This window comes from Chroicocephalus ridibundus, chromosome 2 (assembly GCF_963924245.1).
Source record: "Chroicocephalus ridibundus chromosome 2, bChrRid1.1, whole genome shotgun sequence".
NCBI classification, from domain to species: domain Eukaryota; kingdom Metazoa; phylum Chordata; class Aves; order Charadriiformes; family Laridae; genus Chroicocephalus; species Chroicocephalus ridibundus.
The window spans coordinates 33,013,087-33,036,881 of record NC_086285.1 but is presented as its reverse complement, the minus strand read 5'-3'; the positions used below and the strand labels follow the sequence as shown (position 1 = coordinate 33,036,881).

The window sequence follows — 23,795 nt, the reverse complement described above, 5'->3', positions numbered from 1 at the left end:
AATTAAGAAATTTTGGCTTTGTAATGCCTTTCCTCAACCGTCACTTTCGTTCTCTGACTTTTATCGAGACCAGAAGTTACTGAATTTCTTATAATAATCTCTGTCAGGAAAAGAAGCAAACACTTTCAGAATGCTGAAACAGCCAGGAGCACATATGGATTGTCTTATTAAGCAAGACTTCAGCTAAAAATCAGTTTTAAACTGCCATGAAGAATAGTGAAATTATTTGAGTTTTCATTATGAGAAACAGCTGGAAATTTCTTTGACGTTTATCTCACAGTCTTTAACATCCTGTTTCACAGAGTGCAGGCTAAAAAAAAATGATGGTAATTTCAACATTCTGGGGGGATTTGCCGATTTTAAATGTATTATAACTGGAGGCAAATACTTGTCAATTTTCTTATCTTATTAAGGAAGATATCATCTTTTGACCAAAAAACCTACTGTGCACGTAAAAGATCCCAAGCTGTTACGTTTCACTGAAATTAAAAAACTAACAGAATGAACAACTAATAGCACTGTCTTGAAATCCTCATGATGCAGTATTACAACATTGTACTAGTTCATCAGAATCAAATGCTGGCTGCCCAGAAATGAGCTGAAATAAACTTTGTTCTCTGGATCAGACTGTAGTGAGAAATGTCCCCTGCAGCCTAACGTTGACAGCTGAAAGAAGCGCTGCATGATAAAATTAAGCACCTCCATTTTGCACTTTTCTCACAAAGAAACACGTTTCTAGAAATAACCAAAATTGTCTCAGTAGTACAGATTTTTAGGATACCGCTAAGGCATTGATTTACAGTGCACCAGGTGACAAATCCATGCGGCTAGAGCTGTTGCTTTGTTTTCCAGTTTCCTTGCTGTGTTGAAAGGGATCTTCTCAAAGAAACAATGCTCCATTCAACGTTGGCCTTGTCTCTCCTGCTAATCGCAGTCTCTTCCAACCTTGCGATGGCAATCAAAAAGGAAAAACGAGCACCTCAGACACTGTCAAGAGGTAGTGTATATTTACTGTATGTAGTTACCTCCTTATCTTACCATATAGGTCAGCAAATGTTTTTATTTGGAATAAACTTGAAAGCACATATATACTGACTGGGTTGTGTTTCTCTCATGTTAAGGGACACTCTAAGTAGTGCATCTTCTTATTCCATGTTGTTTCACTCCATCATTTTTTTCTTAATGACATGTATAAGGGCCTCATATAACTTGAATAATTTGTATAACTCACAGCCATCTACTAGAAGCAAATAACCTAAACTGAGTTTCTCAAATCAGGATGTACTTGTAGGACTACCATTGAAAAAACATTCTTTCATATCCCAGTTAAAAGATATTTTGTTATGGTAACACTAACTACTGACACACAGTTTCATAACTTCAGTTTATACAAAACAATTTTTCTACAGACCCATTTTTATACACAGAACAACAGTTTGAGGCACTGGTGGTGTTTTTCTGCGTGACTTTTTTTTTTTTTGCTTTTGCTTTTTATCAGATAGTCACAGTCATGCTTTGCAGTGAATAATTCACTTCCTTGCGGTGCATAATTTCCAACATGTATGTTAACTACAGACCTTATTTTAAGTTATTTATGTCTGATCAATCCTTAGAAATACAAGCGGAGAAATAGCTTACCAAGGTCTTTTCCTGTTCTCCATTTTCCTTCTCCTTTCAGGCCTATTTACCCCCAAAAAATCCCCAGCTCCCTTGCTGACCTTTTCTGCAAGCTGTGCAGAGCCTGTAGACCCCACAGCTCACCTCTGAGGTCTTTCCATCCAAAGCACTGGCAAAGCCCTCCCTGTCCCAGACGTCCCATCCGAGACTGATTGCCCAGGAGCATTTGACAAAATCATGCAACTCCTGGACTAAACAAAGAGAAATAACAAATCAATTCTCGTAAGTGGTATCCCCTGCAGAAAGGTTATATTCAGTCTGGTAGCTATTGCCTATCTTGCCTAGATCAGGATTTATTTTTTCCACTAAGCCTAAATGCATAAAAAGGTAACAAATTCCCTTCAATTCTGGCAATTTTGAAAAAAATAGTCACAGAAGGCAAGTGTCAGTTTTCTAATTCTGATTTCAGGCCTTTTGGGATGCCTTGAGTGCTTTACCTGTAATTTTCACAGATCAAAGGGGAATACTTAAACCTGACCCTTGCTGACTCCTCTGTGCAGTTACCTACGTCAGCAGTTGACTTCAGCCAGGGCTGGGAACGCACTGGTCAACATGCCAGAATCCCACCATCAACCAGACAGATCTGTAACTGAAATCACGCTCCTGAAAGAAGAGATGACCTAGTAGCGTCACAAGCAATTGTCCTGTGAGGGAGCTAATGGCAAATCTCTGCTTAACCAGGGCTGGTCCAAGCACCACCCAGACAACGCAGAAGAAAGAGAGCCTTAACCTGGTCCAGATCCAGAAGCTGTTCTGCAATTCCCACGAGGGATGTCATGAATGGAACAACACTGCCTACTACACAGGGTCTGGAGTCTTTGGGATCTAAAGGCAGGAAATCAACGGGACATTTTGCTTTTTGAGATCAGCGTATCACCGGCTATGGATGAGCTATGAAGCTGATGATTCATTAGGATTTTGTTTCGGTGGAGATTTTTGTTTAGCAGCCATTCTTTTATTAAATTATTTAATTAAATGAAGTACTTGCAACTTCAGGGATTGAAATTCATTACTTGGGAGTTAAGTTTATAACCCAAGATTGTCCTAACAACATTTATATTAAAGTTGATCTTATTGGACTGTCATATTTTCTTTTTCTCTTTTTTATAAGCCAACTTTCTCATTAAGCCCCATGGTCTACATGAAACACAGAGCAGACAACAGAAAGGATCTGGCTGCATATTTAACGCCCTCTGAGTATTTAGGAAGATATCTAGCAGATTTGTCAAAGGACGTGAACTGAATATGCAACCAGCTGAGTGTTTTTTGGGGTTTTGTTAGTTTTGGTTTTTTAAATCTTCCAGTGTACCTATCACAACATGTAGAATTAGCAAATCCACAATGTTTGGGAACCTTTGACTAAAACCTCCAAATCCTATTTGTGTACAACTACTGATAAATACAAGAAAAAGGAATTTGTTATGAGTTACTTGCCTGGCCACCCATTAATGATTTTGTTATATTTCTAGGGTGGGGAGATGAAATTACCTGGGTACAAACTTACGAAGAAGGGCTTTATCAAGCAAAAAAAAGGTAAGAGATTAAAAAATAGTTTGAAAGACAAAGTTGTTGACTAGTCATGCCTGAATACACTATAATGAAACAGAATAAAGAAACACCATGACACCTGAACTGCAGACCACTTGGTTAAATAAAACAGATTTTGTGTCTATAAATAAAAGCCATTGTAGGGGTCTTATGACTCTGAAGCAACATCACGGGCTGGTAGTTTAACATTATCATTTATTTGTCACAACAGTAGTATTGTCATTTGACTAAGCAATGATAAATGATTACGATTTTAAAAATACATCTGTTGTGGGTTTTTTTAAGATCGTGTACCTCTGATTTCTTCCTTAATCAACAGCTGGAAATCAGTTACATTTGCTCTTGCGTGGTGATCTACTGCCCCTGACATTTTCCCCAACACTTTGTTAGTTGGCAGATGTGCATGATGTAGCCACAGTTTCTCACTATCTTGGTAGAAATGAAAGTTCCAGTTTGAATCTTCTCTGGGACTCAGCTGAAAATGTATCTGAGAATTCATAACAACACTTATTTAAATCTCTTTTATAGTTCATTTTAGATCATAATAGTGTAGCATGAGCTACTGTTAAATTGAAGGCAAATTATTTTTAAAATAAAAGGCAATTAATTTCCATGTACCCCATCTGAAAATGGCTAGGATCTGAACAATTCTTGACAGTGATAGCAGATCAAGCATTAGTAAGTGATTTGCTGAACAGTAACAGTAGTTTAAAAAAATACAAGAGAAAATGCACAGAATTATTTTATGTTTTGACATCCAAAAACATAAAATTCTCATACTTTACCAAACTATTTACATTAAAAAAAAAAGAATTATTCTGTATCTGTTCAAGAAATCTTAAAAAACATGAAAATTTTCATGGGAAGTATTCGATGATAAACACAATTTTATAAAAATCCTTTTATTCCAGCTCATTAAGATCATTCACATTTAAGCAATATTAAATACCTCTTCAGTTTGATTATATACTAACTGGGAACAATGGCTCTGTTGTTTCTTTCTTCTAGCATCTCTTACTTCAGAAAACCTATTTAGATACAGAAACTGTATTTCTCTATTTCTTTCTTTTACAAAGGAGTTATGTTCTTTTCCCTTCCTCCAAAATGCCTGTAATTCTTTACAGTATGTCTGTATGGTTTTACTGTGGGTTAACATAAGATTAAATGTAATTTGTTTTTTCCAGTCTGCTAGTAAAATGATCTGTTTGCATACTTGTTAAATGATCTAACTACATGTTTTATTATTATTAATAAAGTAACAAGCCACTGATGGTAATTCATCATTTGGAAGACTGTCAATACTGCCAAGGTAATTTTGATTTTTTGAGTGTTAAAATTTTGTGAATATTTTTATAAGAAACTGCACCTATCTACATATTTACCTTGCACTTACTGAAAATTATTTAAAGAAATAGGTAAATGAAAATGTATTTGAAAAGTTAAAGATTTATTACTGTTATTCACAAAAACTCCACTATGAAACTACCCAACAAAGAACATGAAAAATACTCAGTGCTGCTGCCCTGCTATCCCTAACGCAGCACTCGTCAGTTTAAATTAAGAGACACAGATTTGCTACTGACTCATTGAACAGATTTAATATTGTTTGGCTCCCCTGAACTGGTAACTAAAGAAGGAGACAAGGACAGGGCTGCTGAAATCGATCTAATAAGAATTTTCTGAGAATAATGAACTTTTGTCAAGCTGAGACATGGTATCCCTTGAGATGACAGGCTTCATAAGTAACAGAAGAGAGCTTCCATTTTCATAGCCAGGAGGCTGTACTGACGTGGGTCAAAAAACCCAAAAAGCAGTGATAGAGCCCTTAAGTGTCTCCTCAGGAATGTCAATCAGCAGAGACAGGAACAATGTGGCCAGTCTCCGGCCAACATGGTGCCCAAATGCAGAAGGAAAGGCAGTGTTTGAGATGGACTTCAAAATGATCGTGTCTTTTCTAGCACTGAAGAAAGCTTTTGCAGAAAATGAAGAGATACAGGAAATGGCCCAAAATAACTTCGTTATGCTGAATCTCATGGTATGAAGGGTTTGGGGCGGTTTGGCTGGCATCTTTTTTTGGCCTGTGTTTGTCTTTCTTTGTCTTGCTTTTTCATGTCCTTTTAGCTAAATATCTCTGGCATTTCAGTTACAGGCATTTGCTCACAGGTATATACACACAAGTAGTATATTTGTCAGTTTTTTTCTCTGGTACAAGACTGGTGGTACTACTTCAGCAAAATTTACAGAAATATTTTAATAACTAGCTTTAATTTCTCTGCCAGCATGAAACCACAGATAAAAACTTGTCACCTGATGGACAATACGTGCCACGAATCATGTTTGTAGGTATGTACCATATTTATGTAACTTCAAAGTTGTGATATCTGAATCTATGCCAGCGTCCTCCTTTGAAGACATCAAAATGGTTCACTTTGCAAAAAGAAAATAGCTCAAAATTTATCCTTACCATGGCATTAGTCTGCAACTTGGCACACCTGAGTTCAGTTCTCCCTCTGTCGCAGGCTTTGACCCTCGTAAGCTTCCTCAGGTTACAGATATGTTCTGGAGGGTACCTAATTTGTGCTTGGGGGCAAGATGCTTAAACATCTATTACCATCTGGGCTTTTGCTCTCTGTGCTTCTTGCTAGTGCTGTTATAAGACAAAGTTTACTGAAAACAGTCAAATATCCAACTGAATGCCTACAGTGTGGACATTATAAGCAAGCCATCAGTCAGTGGCAACTAAGGAATGATTTATCCCATCATAAAGCTGACTTCTGGAATAGATCAAATTAGTCATGCCCCAGAGTGCCTGTTCCTGTCCACTGACTGTACAGGGAGCCTACAGCGACCAGCTCTGTGGTGGCATCTGAAGTGAGGTGAGATGAAGCCCACGCTCAGCCAGAGAGCAATGTAGTAACAGGAGTGAGGTAGTTAACACAAAGCTTGGAAGGGGAACTGGGAGAAGAGATGTCCACAACAACTTGCTCCTATGATGGAAACATTAAGAATCACAAGATTTTCATTCTGAAGGCTCTGGGTAAGTCATGCATTAGGTGACCGTCACTACATGTGCACCCAGTCAAAACTGGCCTCCCCTGATGTAACCCCAGAGCTTGTAAAACAGGATATTTTTCTTTAAATATGAATGAAATGCATGTGTAATTTATCACTTAAAAATAGCTGCATAATATAAAAACGAGCATTAGCTTTTGTTCAGGATTTCTCCAAGAGGAGTTGGTTGGAACAGAGTGTAACGGCCTCATAATTGCCTCATCAGTGAAATCGGAACACCCCAGAAACAGGGCTGCCGAAGCAGCACCACCCACATCGCCCTCAGCCGTTGTAGGAATGGAAAGCAGTGTGTAATGCCATTACTTTTTCAGACCCATCTCTCACAGTCAGAGCTGATATCACAGGAAGATACTCCAACCGGCTTTACACTTACGAACCACAAGACATACCATTCTGTAAGTGCCCCCTTCGTTGGGTTACTTTGCATTTCACTTTGTAAACAGCCAGATAGACCCCATCCCAATCACTTGTGCTTGAGAACCTGTTAAGATCTCAAAGTAATGAATAAGGATTGTATGTGAGCATTTGCAATAAATTATAGTAACCTGTTCTAGCAAAACACACCTATTGTCCCATTAAATTTATTGGGACTACTCAGGTAAGACAAGTTGAAAGATCACGGGTGAGAACTTTCAGGATCAAGATCCGAGCAGTTTGTTGGAGAATGGTGAAAGTCACTATGCTCAAAGGTATCGAGCTGCGCAATGTAAAAAGCCAGTGGTGGGAGGGAATCAGAAAAGAAATGCTGGTGGTTACCTGGGTACCACCTAACACCCATATTTCAGAAAGGAATGTGATTTTTCAGGTTGAGCTAGTCCTTTCTCTATACCTTCTATCTGACACCAATGCAGTATCTCACCACAAATATGCATGTCACGTCTGATTACCAGGCTTGCTGTTGAGAAATGAGGGAGTTGAAAGGAGTCTTGTCAAATCCCTTTAGGTTAAACACTTCGATTCATGAAACTTTTTACTTTCTGCTTTAGTATCAATGCCAGAATTTTAACAATAGAATGCTCTAAAATATAATGTGTGACCATAAATTAATTCAATGTGAACAATTTAGTAACCAAACAAGGTGGATTTTTTAATTGTACAAACGCCATTTAAGTACATTTTTACAGTTCTTATTTATTTTTCTTTCAGTAATAGAGAACATGAAGAAAGCACTACGACTCATTCAGACAGAACTGTAACCAGCAGCAGTGAAATAACCATAGCCTCTGCGAGGTGAAGCTGCATTAGGAAACGTAAAAATTTAAAATATTTTAGTTAACCTCTCTGTCTCTACCAGCATTTTGAACTCTTACCAAGTGGCTTTGGTCAGGTTTCATAAGAAATTTGTATGTACAATTTGAAGAACAAACATAGAAGCACTATCACGTCCATTTGGAAAACAAGAAGAGAAATTAACCACTTTGAAATTACTTATCTGAATAACTGAAAGTGATGGGTTAAGGTGCAGCAATTTTGAGCTGTATTTTATCAATCCAACTATGACTTTGTTAAGTCAGATATGACTTCTGAGCAAGAGTTATAACCAAGCTTTTTGCTGTCTATTTGCAATTTATTATATAAGTTAATAGTTGCATATTGGCTCCTAATTTTTATTTTTATTGCAAGAAATTTGTAAGTCATTAGTGTACCTCTGCTTTATGCACTTATTTCTCATTAAAGGAAAAGAAACAGCTGGCAAATCAGACAGAAAGGCTCTTCCTATAGCTTTTGGAATAGGTTATATAGAAAAAAAAACCAAACCAAACAGTAATCTCAGCTTAGCTTTCTTCTGTATAATTCTTTAACTATCATTCTGATAGCTGAAAACAGAACAGATACTTCACACTGAGCGTGTGGTTTAGGTGAGGTGATAATCATCAAACAGCAACTACAGGTTTTGCTATGATAAGGATACAATGAAGGAAGAGAGGTGGAAGGAGATAGCCCAGGACTCCAATCCCGAGGCTAAGTGATGCCTGTAAAGTCTGGTATGGGAAAAATGAGTAGGCTTGTCCTAGCTCTTTTCATTTAAACAGCACTTGAGTCATGTGAAGCTCATCCTAGGTCATCCCCTCTTTTTCTGTAGCACCCCAACCCAGACATCATGGTGGCAGCTTAGCGAGGCGATCTGTATATACAAAGTCTTCACAACATTTCCCCAGGATCACTGTATGCAAGGGCAGATGCCTGTTTCCAGTAAAAAGCTGAAGTCAGCTGAAATAGATTGTTAACCCAGCAATGTGCTTTCATTAGAGTAAGACAGTAAGCGATTCACCCACAGTAAATGCACATACATTATGTTATGTGCAAAGCAGCCATGTCACTTGTTTGTGCTACCTGCTGTTTCCTATGATGCTCCCTAAATACACATATAATAGATGAAGGAAGGATCTTTTCAGGGCAGCTTTGCTAATTTACAATACTTAGTATTAATTTGTCATGACCGAGTTATATTGTGCCTGTCTATGTCTAACTATGTAAAATTTGGATATAAGAGTATATTCCAACAGAGTGGTGATAAGTGACCTGTAGACTAAGAGAAAAAAAAATAAATCTTGTATTAGTTATTAACAGTATACTGTGTTCATAATCAATTAAATTATTTTGTAACCTGTTGGAAAATGATAGAAACAAAATTGAATTGGTAATCACATTCCTTTGAGCTGGGTTTAGCTCCACTCTTTTATGTCCGTACCCATTCCAGATTTGGCAACATTTCCCGGTCTGTGGGCATAAGCTCTTTTGAGCATGCCAGAAGTGTTCATGAGAAAGGGACGTGAGCTAGCTGCCAGAGACGGCAGAGGACAGTCATGGCAGCACTTTCAAAGTAGGGTTGAGAGAAGATTTACTTTGGAGAGAAGCACAGCACAAAATCAGAAATGCTGAAGTATGGTAGATTCATACTATTACCAAAAGGTTAATCAGAAAGTGGTGGGTCTTTGCTGTCATACAGCAGGGAATTTTTTTCCCTCTTTGCGTTCACTTTCAACATCAGCCAAAATCACGGGAGACATTGGCTTGAAACAACCTCTGCTCAGGCAGGAAATCAGCTGTGGGATAGTTACACTATTAGCCGAAGCCTGCTTCACCTACTAAAGATTCAGAAGAGTAAGGTTCCAGGCTCTGGATGGATATTTGAGGGAAGGCTGCACTTATGGAAGTATTTGCATGGCTATGCTTTCATTCCAGTGTGAAACAAAAACTTTCCGTTTCAGAACTGGAATGCAGCTGCAAAACAAACCTGTTCTCCTCCCTTTAACTCTAGCAAGAACATCTTTGTCCAGGGTATTCTTGTTTCCTTGTTTACTACTACTATTACATTAATTGCAAAGATGGCAGTGTCTACCATAAAAGACTGCTTTCATGGATTACCCTTGTCAGTCCAGGTATTCCATCAGCCTTTCAGTAAAAGAAGGGCTTCCTCACACATACAAATGCTGAAGAGCATAAATATGCCAAGGGATCCTATAGGATTATACAGTAGATCAGCACTTTCTCATCTCTTCTTTCCTGTTAAGTAGATACATGCACATATATGCAGCCCAAACCCAGGGATGATGTCCTTTTTGTGCTGATGGCTGTCACTCTTCACACTGAAATGTTAATACATTACTATACTAACGAGAGGGAAGCTACAAACACAGTCTAATGTCACATCAATGCAGCTCTGTAAGAGAAGGCTCAGGGGGATCTTATTAGTGTATATAAATACCTGAAGGGAGGGTGAAAAGAGGACTGAGACAGGCTCTTTTCAGCGGTGCCCAGTGACAGAACCAGAGTCAATGGGCACAAACTGAAACACGTGAGGTTCCGTCTGAACATCAGGAAACTCTTTTTAATGTGAGGGTGACCAAGCACTGGCACAGGTTGCCCAGGGAGGTGATGGCGTCTCCATCCTCGGAGATATTCAAAGTCCCCTGGACACAGACCTGGGCAACTGGCTCTAGGTGGCCCTGCTTGAGCTGGGGGTTGGACAAAGTGACCTCCTGAGATCCCTTCCATCCTCAACCATTCTGTGAAGTCAGTAGTCTGAACTCAGTGGGATTATTTGGCTGGATTTATAACTTAACTACTTTAGAGAATTATCAGCTAAAAATGTAAGTCACTACTTTCAGTGAATAGGAAACAAGACCTGCTAGTTTAACTGGCTGGAGCAAAATTGCAAAAGCAAAAAAAAGCTATATTATAAATAACAAAATTTACAGAATACAATGATCACTGCTTTCATTCTCAAACGAAAGTTAGCCTTAATATCTACAATGCAACGCATGTTACTGTAACATTTGAAGAAAATCTGGATTAATTGCCAAAGGTATTATTGATACTGGTTGAATCTGTAACCTAGAACAGTATTTTGCACTGCAGGAGGTTTCAACAGCTTTGACAAATGACTCATCCAAGCAGACAGCAGCCATTTTCCAGAAACGTCACAGACACATGAATTCCTCTGTGTCTGATGAGATCTACTTTGCAAAGTGACTAAAGGGTATTTCACCCTCTTCTTTCCCTTCTCAGATCCCCATAGGTACCAGGGTGAAATCTGTTCTCAGCCATAGCATTGAGAAATGGGACTAAATCTTTGTGATTCTTAAAGATTCAGATCCAGTCCTTTTGGTGGAGCTAGATATTCAGGTAAAACCACCCTGTGTGTTGCACACGTATTTTCTGTTCACAGCTTAGTTCAACATTCATCCTTAATTTTAGAACTGCTACTATCTTTCTGCCTTCTCCTCTTTGAGGATTATTTTGCCAGGTAATATCTCTCTTGATGGAACAGAAACTCAGATCTCAGATTAAAGTCTCATTGCTCTGGTATAAAATAAGCCTGTAGCCTGTGCAATGACAGACACAACATGATTCTTTCCCCTTTTTTCCTCTGAAATGAATGGCACGAGACACTACTCCCTCTTTTCTTCCCTTCTTGCCCGCTTGTGTGCCGCACAGCTTTATTCACAATATTAGTGGGCAGATTTGTATTCACGCTCTCTACTTCCCTCTCTTAAGAAAGAATGGGAAACCGTTCCTTTTGTTCCTTGGTTAACTGGAACTAAACCAACCAGGTTTATTTCACCTCTGCTGTTTGGGTTAGAGCTGAAGGACGAGAATAAAACACTGAAAATGGGAATGTGAGAGCAGAAGTTGTTTTACACAGAATAAATCCAGTCACAATGTAAGGACCAATAGCTAAGAGAGCCTACCTGTGTAGACTGTATGCTTTTACAGAATTTGTAACCTGTATACTCTATGTATGGATGCCAATATAAATAGGAACATAATATAGCATCACCTGTGGAAGCCCTGTTTTGTATAAAAGACTTCTCTGAGTTCTGCCTTTGCTATGAACACGACATGTTCTGGGAAGCAAACTTTATTGCCACTTGTTCACATATCCATGCCTATTTTACTGTCTGGACTTATCTGTTGTAATCAGACCAAGGGTAGTCAAACAAACGTGGACTTAACGTCAATGAGGCGAGGCACAGGAATCTGAGAACTGACAGAACAGGATCCTCCCCTATGCATCCGTCCCGGTGCAGAAAGGCGTTGCCTTTTCTAGGCAGATGGCTGATGTATTGCTCTGCAGAGCTAAAACATTTTCCCGTGTGCAAATATTTGCGCTTCACCAGAACAAAAGAAAAGCCACCATATCTTTGTGTACTATTGAGGTAAGAGACTGTGGGACACCTCAGCATTCAAAACGCAAAAGTAACTTGAACTTGCAGAATAAGACTGATATACTTTGGATTGTTTCACATGCTACATGTGTTCTTGCCAAAGGCTGACACAGAGAAATTTCCAAAGGCTGACACAGAGAAATTTCCAAATGCTGAGGTGTCCTCCACAGAATCGGCCAAGTCACTGGTCTGCTTCCTTTTCTTTCTTATTTGTACAAATGGATGCAAAGATCCACAGTAGAAGTCAGGTGGAAAGAAAAAGTCTCCATGGCCATTAAAAAGTCAAAAAATACCAATCAGAAAGGGAGGAATATTTATTCTTCCACCAGAAAAATCTCCAGAATTTGCAATCTATGTATTCATACCTTTTCCTTGCTGTTCGAGGTGCTGATGCTATTCATCACTTACCATCTCAGGTTGCTACTGTGTATTGTAAAGTAAGTGACCCACTGGTCCCACTAAAAGTGGGTCTATTTCAGCAGATAATTTTCTTTTAAGAGGTATCAGATATTTGCTGATCCCTGATCCCTTTAGAATAAGAGAAGACACACAAAAACCACTGCTTCCCATATCTTTGCATAATAAGAAAGAACTCAAATACAGCAGAATCATCCTTTAGTTCACATTGGCATATCAAACACAACGTGATAATTCCCTGTAATTCCAACTCCAGCTGTTCTTAAGTAGGTGTTCATCAAGTTACCTTTTTTAGAATTATAGAGTCATAGAATTGTCTAGGTTGGAAGGGATCTTTCAGATCATTGAGTCCAACTTGATGTAGAAATTTTTCGTAATATCTAATCTAAACCTCCCCTGGTGCAACTTGAGGCCATTTCCTCTTGTCCTCTAGCTCGTTACTTAGGAGAGGAGACCAACCTCCAACTCTCTAGAGCCTCCCTCATGTGTCTAAGTGTGACCTGTGAAAAAGAGGGAAGAAATCACATACGATAATTTTTCAAGGTTATAGTGCTCATGAGACAACACTCCTCGGGGTTTTTTTTTGATGCTTAGACTTCGTTATTGCTTCAGGAAAGAGCCTAAAAATGCTTCAGAAAGATCTACTGTGTCTGCTGTTACCTTTCTGTGCACACTGAGGATCACTCATTATTGCTTTTCACACCCTGGCTGCAACTCCCCAAGTGATTGTTTGTAAAGGGTTGGCACACATGAACCCACCCTGCTATTTAGCACCCAGCCAGCTGGGGAGAGCTGAGTTCACGGATATGTACAAACCACTGGCTTCATTGCTTACGTTCACATACAGGGAAGAGGAGAGTGACTGCCTGGAGAAGAACCTACACCCTAAGGTGAGGTGTACCGTACAGGACAGGGAGAAAAGGAGCCTTGATCTGCTCAGGTATTTTTTGCTTCAAGCAGGTGGGGCTGCGATTTTACACAGCTCTTGAGCATTTATGTGAGAGGACCGGAAGAGTGGAACAAGAGCCCGCATCTCCCAGTCCTGCACTGCTTTGCTTGGAAGACAACTCCACATAAAATATGTGTAACTGTTATCAAATGTTTTCACATCTACATGCCCACGGAGGAGCACTCTCACCCTAACTGAAAGAAATACTCCCTCGTGGCCCCAGTGGCTGTAGTTCTCATTAATTCGTATCCTCTCAACCTTGACAAAAAAAAAGACAAAAATTCCTAAATCCCACAATGAGTTCCCAAAAGGGAATTCAAAGATTCAGAGGAGCAGGTACCCTCACCCTGGAAACTCAATCTTTCCTTCCTTGGAAAAACGCCCTTTCTTATTTACTAACTAAACAAAGTAATACACCAGGAGCCACACTCCAGTGAAAATGTATTATGGGTTGTTCTGCATTCATGAACTAAAGATATGTGATGTGGAACAATTCCTTTAAATGGAAAGAAGGCTTTGGGGTTTGTTTTTTTGTTGTTTATAAACACCAAGAAACAACTTTGTTGATGTCTCACAGAGATTTTTAAATTAATAAGTATTCTTTCATACTTCTAGAAGGCAAGAGCGCAACTGTGACCCTATCTTAAGTGTTTATGTGGTATCCTCTCTGTCAACACCATCAAGCATGACTACTAGGGATACCTCAAGGCTGCCTTTCCTGACCAAATATGTTGACTACACAGATGGTGAGTGGAATTTGTACAGCCCCAGCTGTAGGGCATCTCTGGAGCACAAAGGACCAGACAGCTTAGGTATTAGGCAACACTGTTATCCACAGGCAGGTATGCTGCCCAAGGGCATGGAGTAGCATTAAAGAGACTGACAGATCCTTTGGTTATTTACCCTGAAGGGAGTCGCAGGAGCTAAGGATGCTTAGCTTTCCATATTTTATACAGAAGGAACTAAAACATAGGCACGTTAAGATCACACAAAAAGCATGTGGCAGGACAAGGAACTGAAGGTGCATTTATCCAGCTGATATGAATGAAAATAAGCACAAAGTAACTAGTGCTGACTCTTTCTGACTGTAAAATGTGTTCTATTAGTTAATTGAATTCTTCAAATTAAGGGGGAAAAGGCATTGTGCTAAGATAAATGAAAGCGAGCATCCACAATTTTGTAACCGATGCATAAACCTTAAAGCATAAAGCCTTTCCTTCCTGCACTGAAACAAATCAAAGCATACGTGTCCTTCTAGAGGATGACTCACCAAGAAAGCTAAAGAAAATTCTTCCTGTGCTGTATAGTTTCATAACATGCTCTACTGAGTCATAACAAACCCAGCAGTAACAATGTCTTTGAGAAAGAGTAAATTCCAGAAACATTTGTGGTAAACAGTTTTGAGCTATAGTGCTAGAGGTCTTATGGTAGCTACCATGTGTCCAGGTAAAGTTAAAATTAATTTAAAGAAGAAACTGTGGTTCCAAGTCTGACAATAGCAATATTGCCAGTACCAGTAAATTCTTTGGCATTACTCGGTGTGTGTACTTCAGTCATGTAGACTCAATACGTTTGTGGCAGTATGCTGATAAATCATGGAAATGTTCAAACTACAGAGTGACTATAGGGGCAAGTTGCCAAAAAGATGTCAGGCTGATAACCACATTTTGAAATAGCAAAGTTGAAAAACAAGTAAAACCTTCCATGAAAATAATTACAATAATTTAAAACAGTGTGGGGAAAAACAAACAACTTATGTGTTTATGCATAAAAATTCTGACTGTATTGGCAAAACTCACTTATGAAATCTGGAATAAAAAATATAATTCTAAGGGCATTGAGTTTATAGAAGTCTAGATTGCTTTGCATGCTGATATGGGTGTAGGGGAATTATGGGTGGCATCATTATGGCTCCCATGCCTTCTGTAGGTAACCAGCACAAACTGGGTGCCTCCCTGAAGTGCCTGTCCACTGACACACAGGGCATGGGGAACAAACAGCAGGAATTAGAGGTCCCAGTTGCCGGGCTTACTAGGAGTTTAGTGGGGGATGGAATTTGGGCCCAACAGCAGCACTTAGGCTGATGTGAACACATTTCCCCTTCTTGGCCATTATACCCCTCACATGGTACTTCATGTAAGTGAAATGCGGTTTTCCTGGTAGATAATACTGGCTCTGCTTAGATGCGGGGAAGCTACGGTAGCTGCAGTGGCTGCTGTCTTATTACTGTTCTTCTTGCTTCATTTTGACACACAATTAAACAATAATCATAATCCCTTGGTTGTTACAAGCTTATCTGAAGTCTATCAAGTAGCTAAATGCTTGTTGGTCTTGTCCAAATTAAGGGGAAAGGCTTATGTTTAAAGGCAGAGTAGCCACTACAGCTCGAGGCGGGCTACAGGAGGAGTAAAGGAATGGCACTGCATCTACCACATATGGAGCTAACTTCTGTTTAGACAACAGTGATCATCTCAGAGCAGAGCCCTGGTCTTCAGTGTGCAGCTAGTTACCAACCAAGTCTTGAAGTTTTCTTCCAGGTTTTTTTCTCTTATGCTTGCAGTATTACTCTAAAACCTGAATAACCATGTGCATAAAGTGCCTGAATTAGAACAGATGCACTGAATTCCCTATTTGTACCTGAAGGTGAGTGTACACAAGCCTATGAGGACCTATCATTCTATGTGATTTATCTACACATCAAGTGCTTTAATGCAATTTAAGTACATACTTGTAATATGTTGTCTTTCCTCTAATGGGTGGTAGTATTTTTAATTACTGATTTTATTGCCTATAAAAACATTATAAAATTACTGCATGAAACATCAAACACATTGTGTGTTTCTGCAGTTAAATTGTGGGGGCGGTTATAATTTCTTCTTATAAAAAAATTGATACAGAAAGGCTGTGTCCTCCTGGTATACATTAGCTTTGATCACTGCTTTATGCACCTCTTAGGGGAGCAAAACATCTCTCTAATTATCCACCTAGTTACCAAGGCAATTATCATGCAATGATTACAGAAAATTTTCAAACTCATCTCCTATATAAGCTAGGCTTTGTGCAACCAGAATAGAACAGCAGATAGAGATTAGCTTGTTTAATAGAAAAAGGAAAGCTTACACAGCTGAAGTCATAATTCTGGGCAAGAGTAGATGCTGAATTAAAGTATAGATTTCTTTTTTTAATTTTAGGCGCAAACTGATGTGAAGAAATGGTAACTTACATAAGCATAACTTATATAAGTAACTTACATAAGTATAGCCACAATACACATTAATTAACCTTGAAAAAATGTATTCCCTTTCTACAGCTGCTTTTTTTCTTTGTCATTTTGACAAAACCACATATACCACATGGACCTAAAATTCATCTTTATATTTCAACTCATTTTTTGGGTAAGACAGCAAGTGAGACTAGAGGTGGGCATGATAATTTAGCAACCCATGCTACTAAACCATTAGTTAATTTACTGCAAAAGACTGGATACTAAAGAACACGAGAGTGATGTATTTGTTTTAAAAAAGAGCACATGCATCTCAGTTCTCCTGGTCATTGTTACCTTGTCTGCACAATATTTGCATCTTCCCTTTATTTAAGAGGCAAAAAAAGAAATAAAGCAATGTCAAAGGTAAGACCGAATTTGGAAGACAGCAGAGGAAGAAAGGATAAGCTATTCACTAGAAGATTCTTCTGCATAGCTTAAATTATATTTTCCTAAACTTGAGCCAGAATCAAGACAGGAACTAAAACCTTGAGGCTGTCATTCTCTAGGAAAGAAGCATGAGTCAGCTGTCAGTGGCTGCCAGGGTGAGGGAAGGGCATCACACTGACAGGTATTTAAAAAAATATCATAACATATAGTCTTGTCCTACTCAACGAAAGATTCAATGACAGGGAAAAAAATTATCACCAGTTATAAAGGACAACAGTGCAAAATGTATCTTTATAGGCTGATTTCTCCATGCAGTCCATAGATGTTAAGCGCCAAAGATGCCAGCCTGAGTAATTTTAACCAGGCTTTTTCCAGCACAGATTTGCCAGGGAAGGAGCTTGGGAATCTGGCCTCCCCATTAACAGCGATTACACATTGCACTCTCTCTTATATGACCAGACCAGGCAGCTTCCTCACGTAGGCAGGTAGAGCCTATGTCTTGGCCCTTCCCAGGACAAAGAAGAAAAGGAGTTATAGGTATGACCAAAGAAAGGCCACTTGGATTAGTTGAGCTGGTAAATGAACCAACGAAGGTAAGAGTGGCAGCTTTTACAGCAAGGGGTGTTAATAAGGAAATGCTTCTCCAGCTGATTTCTCTCAAAAATGACTAAATATTACTTTATCACCAGGACAGATAACCTAAGTATTATTCATAAAGCAAAGGAATTTTCACAATCAGAAAAAGAAAATGCTATAACTAATACATTCATTTTTAGGTTAAATGATATACAATAGAGGGTTTTCTGTCACTAAAACAGCACTTTGTCTTTTTCTGTATTATAAAGTTGGCTGCACAAATGAAATAACCCAGAAATGGGCATGTATCCACGAGAGCAAACTTTTGGTCCCTGCATAGAGTTTTGATTGTTGCTCAACACTTCTTTGTCATTGTCTGGTTTATTATATTACCAATTCTATTTATCTTCATTTACCTTGAGATCCTTCTTTCTGAAGCAGCAGTGAGAACAGAAGCGAGCCAAACCCTTCACAATGCAGCTATTCACTGTGGACTCCACTAAGCGGTTGCTTAAGGTTACTCCTGTCAAGAGTGCTCGCTGTTGTTCCTACAGGGTTTGTGGGAGGTTTTGTGGGCGACAACAGCATCCTTCCCTACGCTACAGGAGGTTCACACTGTAAGCCTGCGTGTCACCACCCTGATTCTTCGCTTCCTCCTCTAGCACATCCAGCCAGGAGACAGCCAGGAAGGGCTGTCAGTGACCGTCACACCCTCCCTTTTGGGCACAGAAAGCGCAGGGCAGGTTTCCTCCCTTTTCTTTTCCTGCGTTTCGCCAAGGATCCTATGCACGGCTGGCAAACCAGCCCGAGCTCCTGTCCGCTTTCCCCCGGTCTCCTGGCATCGGCCCAGCCGGGCAAACACAGCAAGGCAGAGATGGGAGCGCAGCCGCGGCAGCAGCCTGCGCCGTGACGCCGCTCCCTTCCCAGGGGCACGGCCCAGGCAGAGCCGCAGGAGCTTAATTTCCAGAACTCATCTGTATCCTCCCCAGGTTGCTTCGCACAAAGCAGCCCATGTCCCTTCGTTCTCTTCCACAGTTGCAATAACTTCACTGAATGCACAGCAGGGCCTTGGCTGTGTTGCCCAGCTGTATTTCCTGGTTTTGCTGGGCGGCATCGAGTGCCTTCTCCTGGCTGCCATGGCCTGCGACCACTACATAGCCGTCTGTGATCCCCTGCGCTACCCCCTCATCAGGAGGAGGGGTCTCTGCATCAGACTGGTGGTGGGGTCGTGGGTGGCTGTCATACCAGTGCAAGTAGGACAGACCTACCAGGTGTTCACTTTGCCCTTCTGTGCATCCCATGACCTTCACCAGGTCTTCTGTGCTGCGCCCCCTCTGCTGGAGCTGGCCTGTGCAGACACGTTCTGTAACCAAGGGACATTGTACGCCATCATCCTGGTATTTGCAATCTTTCCCTTCTCCTTAATAGTTATTTCTTACATTAAAATTATCAGAGCAATTCTGAAAACACCTTCAGCTCTGGGCAGACACAAAGCCTTTTCCACCTGTTCCTCACACCTCTCGGTGGTGACGCTCTTCTATGGCTCGGCCACAGTCGTGTACTTAAAGCAATGGTCAAGGGATTCTGTAGACACCGACAAATACCTTGCCCTGTTTTACACAATTGTGACCCCAATGTTTAACCCTGTCATCTATAGCCTGAGGAATAAGGAAGTGAGAATTGCCTTGAAGAGACTCCTACAGACAAAGTGATACTACAGAGTATGTATCCAGCAGGGCCTCGCCCCTGGGCTGGAACTTAATGTGACCAGCTTCGGGATCAAAGGTCTTACTGAGCATTTGCAACACACAAAGAACAGGCAAACAATATGACAGGAACGATCAAGCACTCAAGAACCATTCCCTGCCATTTTATTTGATAGGATATGCTATTTCCTATGCTCTCTCAAGCCCAGAATATTACGGGGTGAAAAAAAGGCAGCATATTTATCTGCAATAATCAGTCAAGAAAGAAATAAATAGCTTGGGACAAGGTAACAACTATTTCCCCACATGAGGATATTTAGGGGCTTGGTTGAACAGGCTACCATGTGAAAAAAAAAAAACACTATATTTGTCCCAGTGCAGCAGCTTAGCACAGCTGTTTGCTCTCTCATTTCTGGGCAGGAATACAATCAGATCCCACGCCAGAGAGGAGAGGCAGCAATTTCACTTCACACCAGCCGTGCCATGGACATCACACCAGGCACTGTAGCACAGGCCTGACCACCCGTCGAAGACGGCACATCCTTTGTCAATGGGCAGATTTATTCAACTGGGCAGTCCCCCTTCCCGGGCATGGCTTATTGATTTGGAATAGATTCACCCATCAGGGAGTGGGCATTGGCTCTGCTTTGGCATTCCTTCTCCTAGGTAGTGTCACCAGTAGCAGTGCTGTTCGTGCTAAATGTTGGCTGTTGACCACAATGAAAAGACCCTCTAGATGGATAGCCCTGACATCACTCTTCACAAAACAAGCAGAAAAGCCCATGAAGCTCTTCAATTTTGCAGCAGCAAGCAGCGGTCTTAATGGATATCAAATATTTGAAATGGCCATGAAAAAAGCTTGTTTCCTTGTTCCCCAATATTAACTGAAAAAGAGACCTACTGTGTCACTGCTTCAGCGAGACCCCTTGTCCTTTCTGGAGTCAACATGTGTATAGTCATACACAGACAGATTTTAAAAAAAAATAGTAGATTTGACAGACAGACACAGCAATTTGACATTTGTACAGCAGATTTTAACAATATATGTAGATTTGCATTTATTAGAAACAGAAAAGATAATAGGAATGAAAGTAAACAAGATGTAGGACAGCTCTGAGATTTAGGACAAATTATTTAAATCTAACCAACATATAAATAATTGCTTAATACCAAAGGAAGTGCTTTGAAAGTTAAATTAGCAGCAGCTTGAGAAGCAGAAACCTTCATGGATAAATATAGCAGGAGTATATTGTATTCCTCAAACTGTTCTTGAAAACATCGAGGCAGTAAGGAATAGGGGTGCAGCCATTCACAACCTGACACGTATTCTCTCCTTCAGTAAAAGTGTTTTGAAAGGCATTTGCATGGCAGGAATTCGGAACAGATTTGCTGTCGCTTAGCAAAACATGCTGCAAGTAGAACAACATTTGCAGCAGACATATTATCTGACCTAGGTCACCTCCTGATTAAACGTATATAGATTGGAAGATTAGTCATTAAACCAAGTAGAAATACAAGCCAAGCTACAGCTTACACAGAGACACTATATCCAATTAACTTTGCAAGTGAGCTAAAAGCAGGAATTAAGAGGAAGGCAGTTCCAGGACACTCCTGCCAGCATGTCCGGTTCAGGATGCCTGAACACATGCTCCCTCCATCACGTGTGTGATTTATATTTCCACTTTCTGTGACACAGGGAGAGTGTTTCAAAACTTATTAAATCTTGACATCTCCATAACTGGGGAAGCTGAAAAAGGAAGGAAGGAATTAAAACAAATGAGGCAGGTAACAAAAAAGTTGCTGTGACACATTATCTTAAAACCAAGGGCTATAATCACACATGTATGCACCATCATGCCCCCTGGTCATTAGGGGAGCGGGCTGAGATCCCACTCCAAGCTGGTGCCTCTGTTCAAAGCCAGTCCCCAGAAACTGGCCAGGAACCAGGACATAACTGAGCATTTACACACGACCCACGGGCAGACCTCAGCTAGCTTAACCTGAAAACCATGTCTGGCAGAAGGGAAACTCTTCATACAGTCCTAGTGAGGGAAGGGGTATTCAGCAACATAATGCAGCTCACCCAAGAAGAAAGGGTAAGTTCTCCAGTGACTGAGAGAAAGGGACAGTGTAGGAATGAAGATACCTGGCTAGATATACCCATAATTATGAACTCGATGCACTCCATCTGTCAAATGTAAGATCACTGCTACCTCCCAACTAACCTCACTGCTTCATAGGTTGATTTTATTTCTTCAGTGACTAAAATATCTCATGGTATCATACCACGTAAACTACTATTTCCCACTCAAAAGAAGAAGCTTTTCCAAACATTCACGTAGCTATGCTGTGAGCTGCTGATTCACTCACTCCTGGGTGCATCTACATTGCTCTGCTCCGGTAGCTCTGGCATAGGTGACACCATCAACCTTGCAAGTACTCTGTGCTTGCCCTTGTTCATTTACATTACTTCACTTTTTGTTATTATCATAGTACAAGTTTCATAAGTGAATTGCTCTATATGAACAATTTTATATGTTTATAATTTTTGGTTATTTGATTTTCTTTTGGGAGACATAAACGGTAGAGGTTCTTTAAAGAAAAACTGGACCCAAGTTGTAGATGTCATGTTGAGATGCTCAACAAGAACTCTAGAAAGACCCAGGCTTATATCCAAAACAAACTCCTCCAGAAAGGGAAAAGCTGTAGGCACTGTGCAGTGCTAAGCATCTTACCCATCTTTAACCATGTTTAACAGAGTGTTTCTAATCAGCAAGAACATGAGTGTGACTGAGTCCTGAGAAAATTCAATAATAGTAGGCACCAGACACAAAACCAGGTTGTGGATCCAAGTGCTGAGTTCAAAATTGCTCAAATTTCAGTGATGTTTTGTTGCTGACACGAGTTGCAGGTTGAATGAATCACAACTTCAAAGATTTGAATCTTTTACTCTAATATTTTCAGAAGTCTCAGTGAACTTGAAGGAGCATTTAAATTCTCCAGTTTATTCCACAAGGCAAAATTCCACTATCACATTTTCTACCAAGAGTGGAAGATTCCTGTGAAGAGCTACTTACTTCATCTGTCATGCCACATTTTTCCCACCATCCTCTTATGACTTAACCTAGTTCATCTAACTAACCTCCCACCAGACTGTCCACCTGGTTAAATCCTTTCTAAAACACTGACTTTGTAACTGATTCAGGTTTTCACTGAAAGCATTCTTCACGCTGCCAGTTCTTACTGGATCTCTGTGAGTTACAGGCAGTGCAGACAATTCCCTGCAACGCAATTTCATTTTGGAAAGTGAAGCCAAAATAATTACTTTTTTTAAAAACAATTTTTATCTCTTTTGCATGAGAGAATTTGGAAAAGTCTTACTTTTCATTCCCAAAGAGATGTGGGGATTTTTTTCCAAAATGACTATTTGACACAACAAAAATCCTATTCTTTGATCAGGCATTCAAATATTAGGCACAAAACCATTAGTGTTTCCCAAAACACTTTAGTGATACCACTGTAAAGCTGTTATGCTTCAGACTGTAGCTTACACTATGAAGTAAGTACCAGGAAGCTTTGTTGGGATTTTTTTATTAGCAGTATTTGAAAGGTGTTTGGTTGACAGCAAATAGCTCTCTGGATCTCCAGTCTTCCCTTTCAAAAAGATTACCTAAGTCATAGTTTTGATCCCTCTGAAAAAGTTTGAATGAAATGAAATGAAAAATGCTTGAATGAAAGAGTGATCTGGATCGGACTCCACTGTTATTCTGAAGATGTACATGGTGCAGAATCTATGAAAAGGCCGTGGGGCGGGGGATGTCGTCACTAAAACAAAGAACGAGTGCTATTAGTACAGCCTCCACATATGCACTTATTTTCCAAAATACCAACGCTGGCACCTGCAGCTGATGGAGAAAAGTGTTGCCGGGTCTTTCATTAATATCTTTAACATTGACCTAGCACGAACTGGAGAATAATGCAATCTTAAATATGGAGAATGATATAACAAACAACAAAAAAATCCCAGAAATTGTAGGGTGGCGTTTTTGTTTGCATTTAGTTTTATATCCAATCCACTTCCTGTTAGTAAAGCTGCAGTAACATTCTGTGTACAACTTGGCTGCAAGCTATTGTTTAACCAGCACAATAAACCCAGCAGTAACTTTCAGCCCTCTCGGATTTGCTGAGAACTGCATTCCTGCATTAGGATGCCCTCTCCAGTACGTTCAGAATGCAATACCATCCTGCACAAAACACACAAAGAGAAAGGAAAAGGATATCCTCCTTCGTGGACAGGAGAAAAAATCTTTGCCATTTGTCTGTCATAAAATTTAAACCTCATTACTGTGATAAGCCACAGCTGCGCTCTCTCTTCCCCCCACCTCCTCCTTCCCTAATAAAACTAAAAGCAGCAAGTAGACTATTTTGATTATTAATTAAACAAAACCACTCCCAAATTGCTATGGTGCCACACAGCAGAGAGCCAACACCCAGGGCTGCTGCTGTTCGGGATTCCTGCTCGCCAG

The 23,795-nt window shown here is 40.1% G+C and overlaps 2 protein-coding genes across 2 annotated transcripts; both read left to right on the top strand.

Annotated features, from left to right (window-relative positions):
• Positions 1–891: 891 nt before the first annotated feature.
• AGR3 (anterior gradient 3, protein disulphide isomerase family member) lies at positions 892–7,567 on the top strand. Its single transcript, XM_063323897.1, has 7 exons — positions 892–997; positions 3,147–3,210; positions 4,482–4,534; positions 5,184–5,260; positions 5,505–5,568; positions 6,609–6,692; positions 7,444–7,567. Exons 1-7 carry the CDS (start codon positions 892–894, stop codon positions 7,491–7,493), a joined length of 498 nt encoding a protein of 165 aa, XP_063179967.1. The 3' UTR covers positions 7,494–7,567.
• A 9,959-nt stretch (positions 7,568–17,526) lies between these two features.
• LOC134510567 (olfactory receptor 10AG1-like) lies at positions 17,527–19,275 on the top strand. The gene is made up of 2 exons (XM_063323861.1): positions 17,527–17,580; positions 18,226–19,275. Exons 1-2 carry the CDS (start codon positions 17,527–17,529, stop codon positions 19,273–19,275), a joined length of 1,104 nt encoding a protein of 367 aa, XP_063179931.1.
• The last annotated feature ends 4,520 nt before the right edge of the window (positions 19,276–23,795 follow it).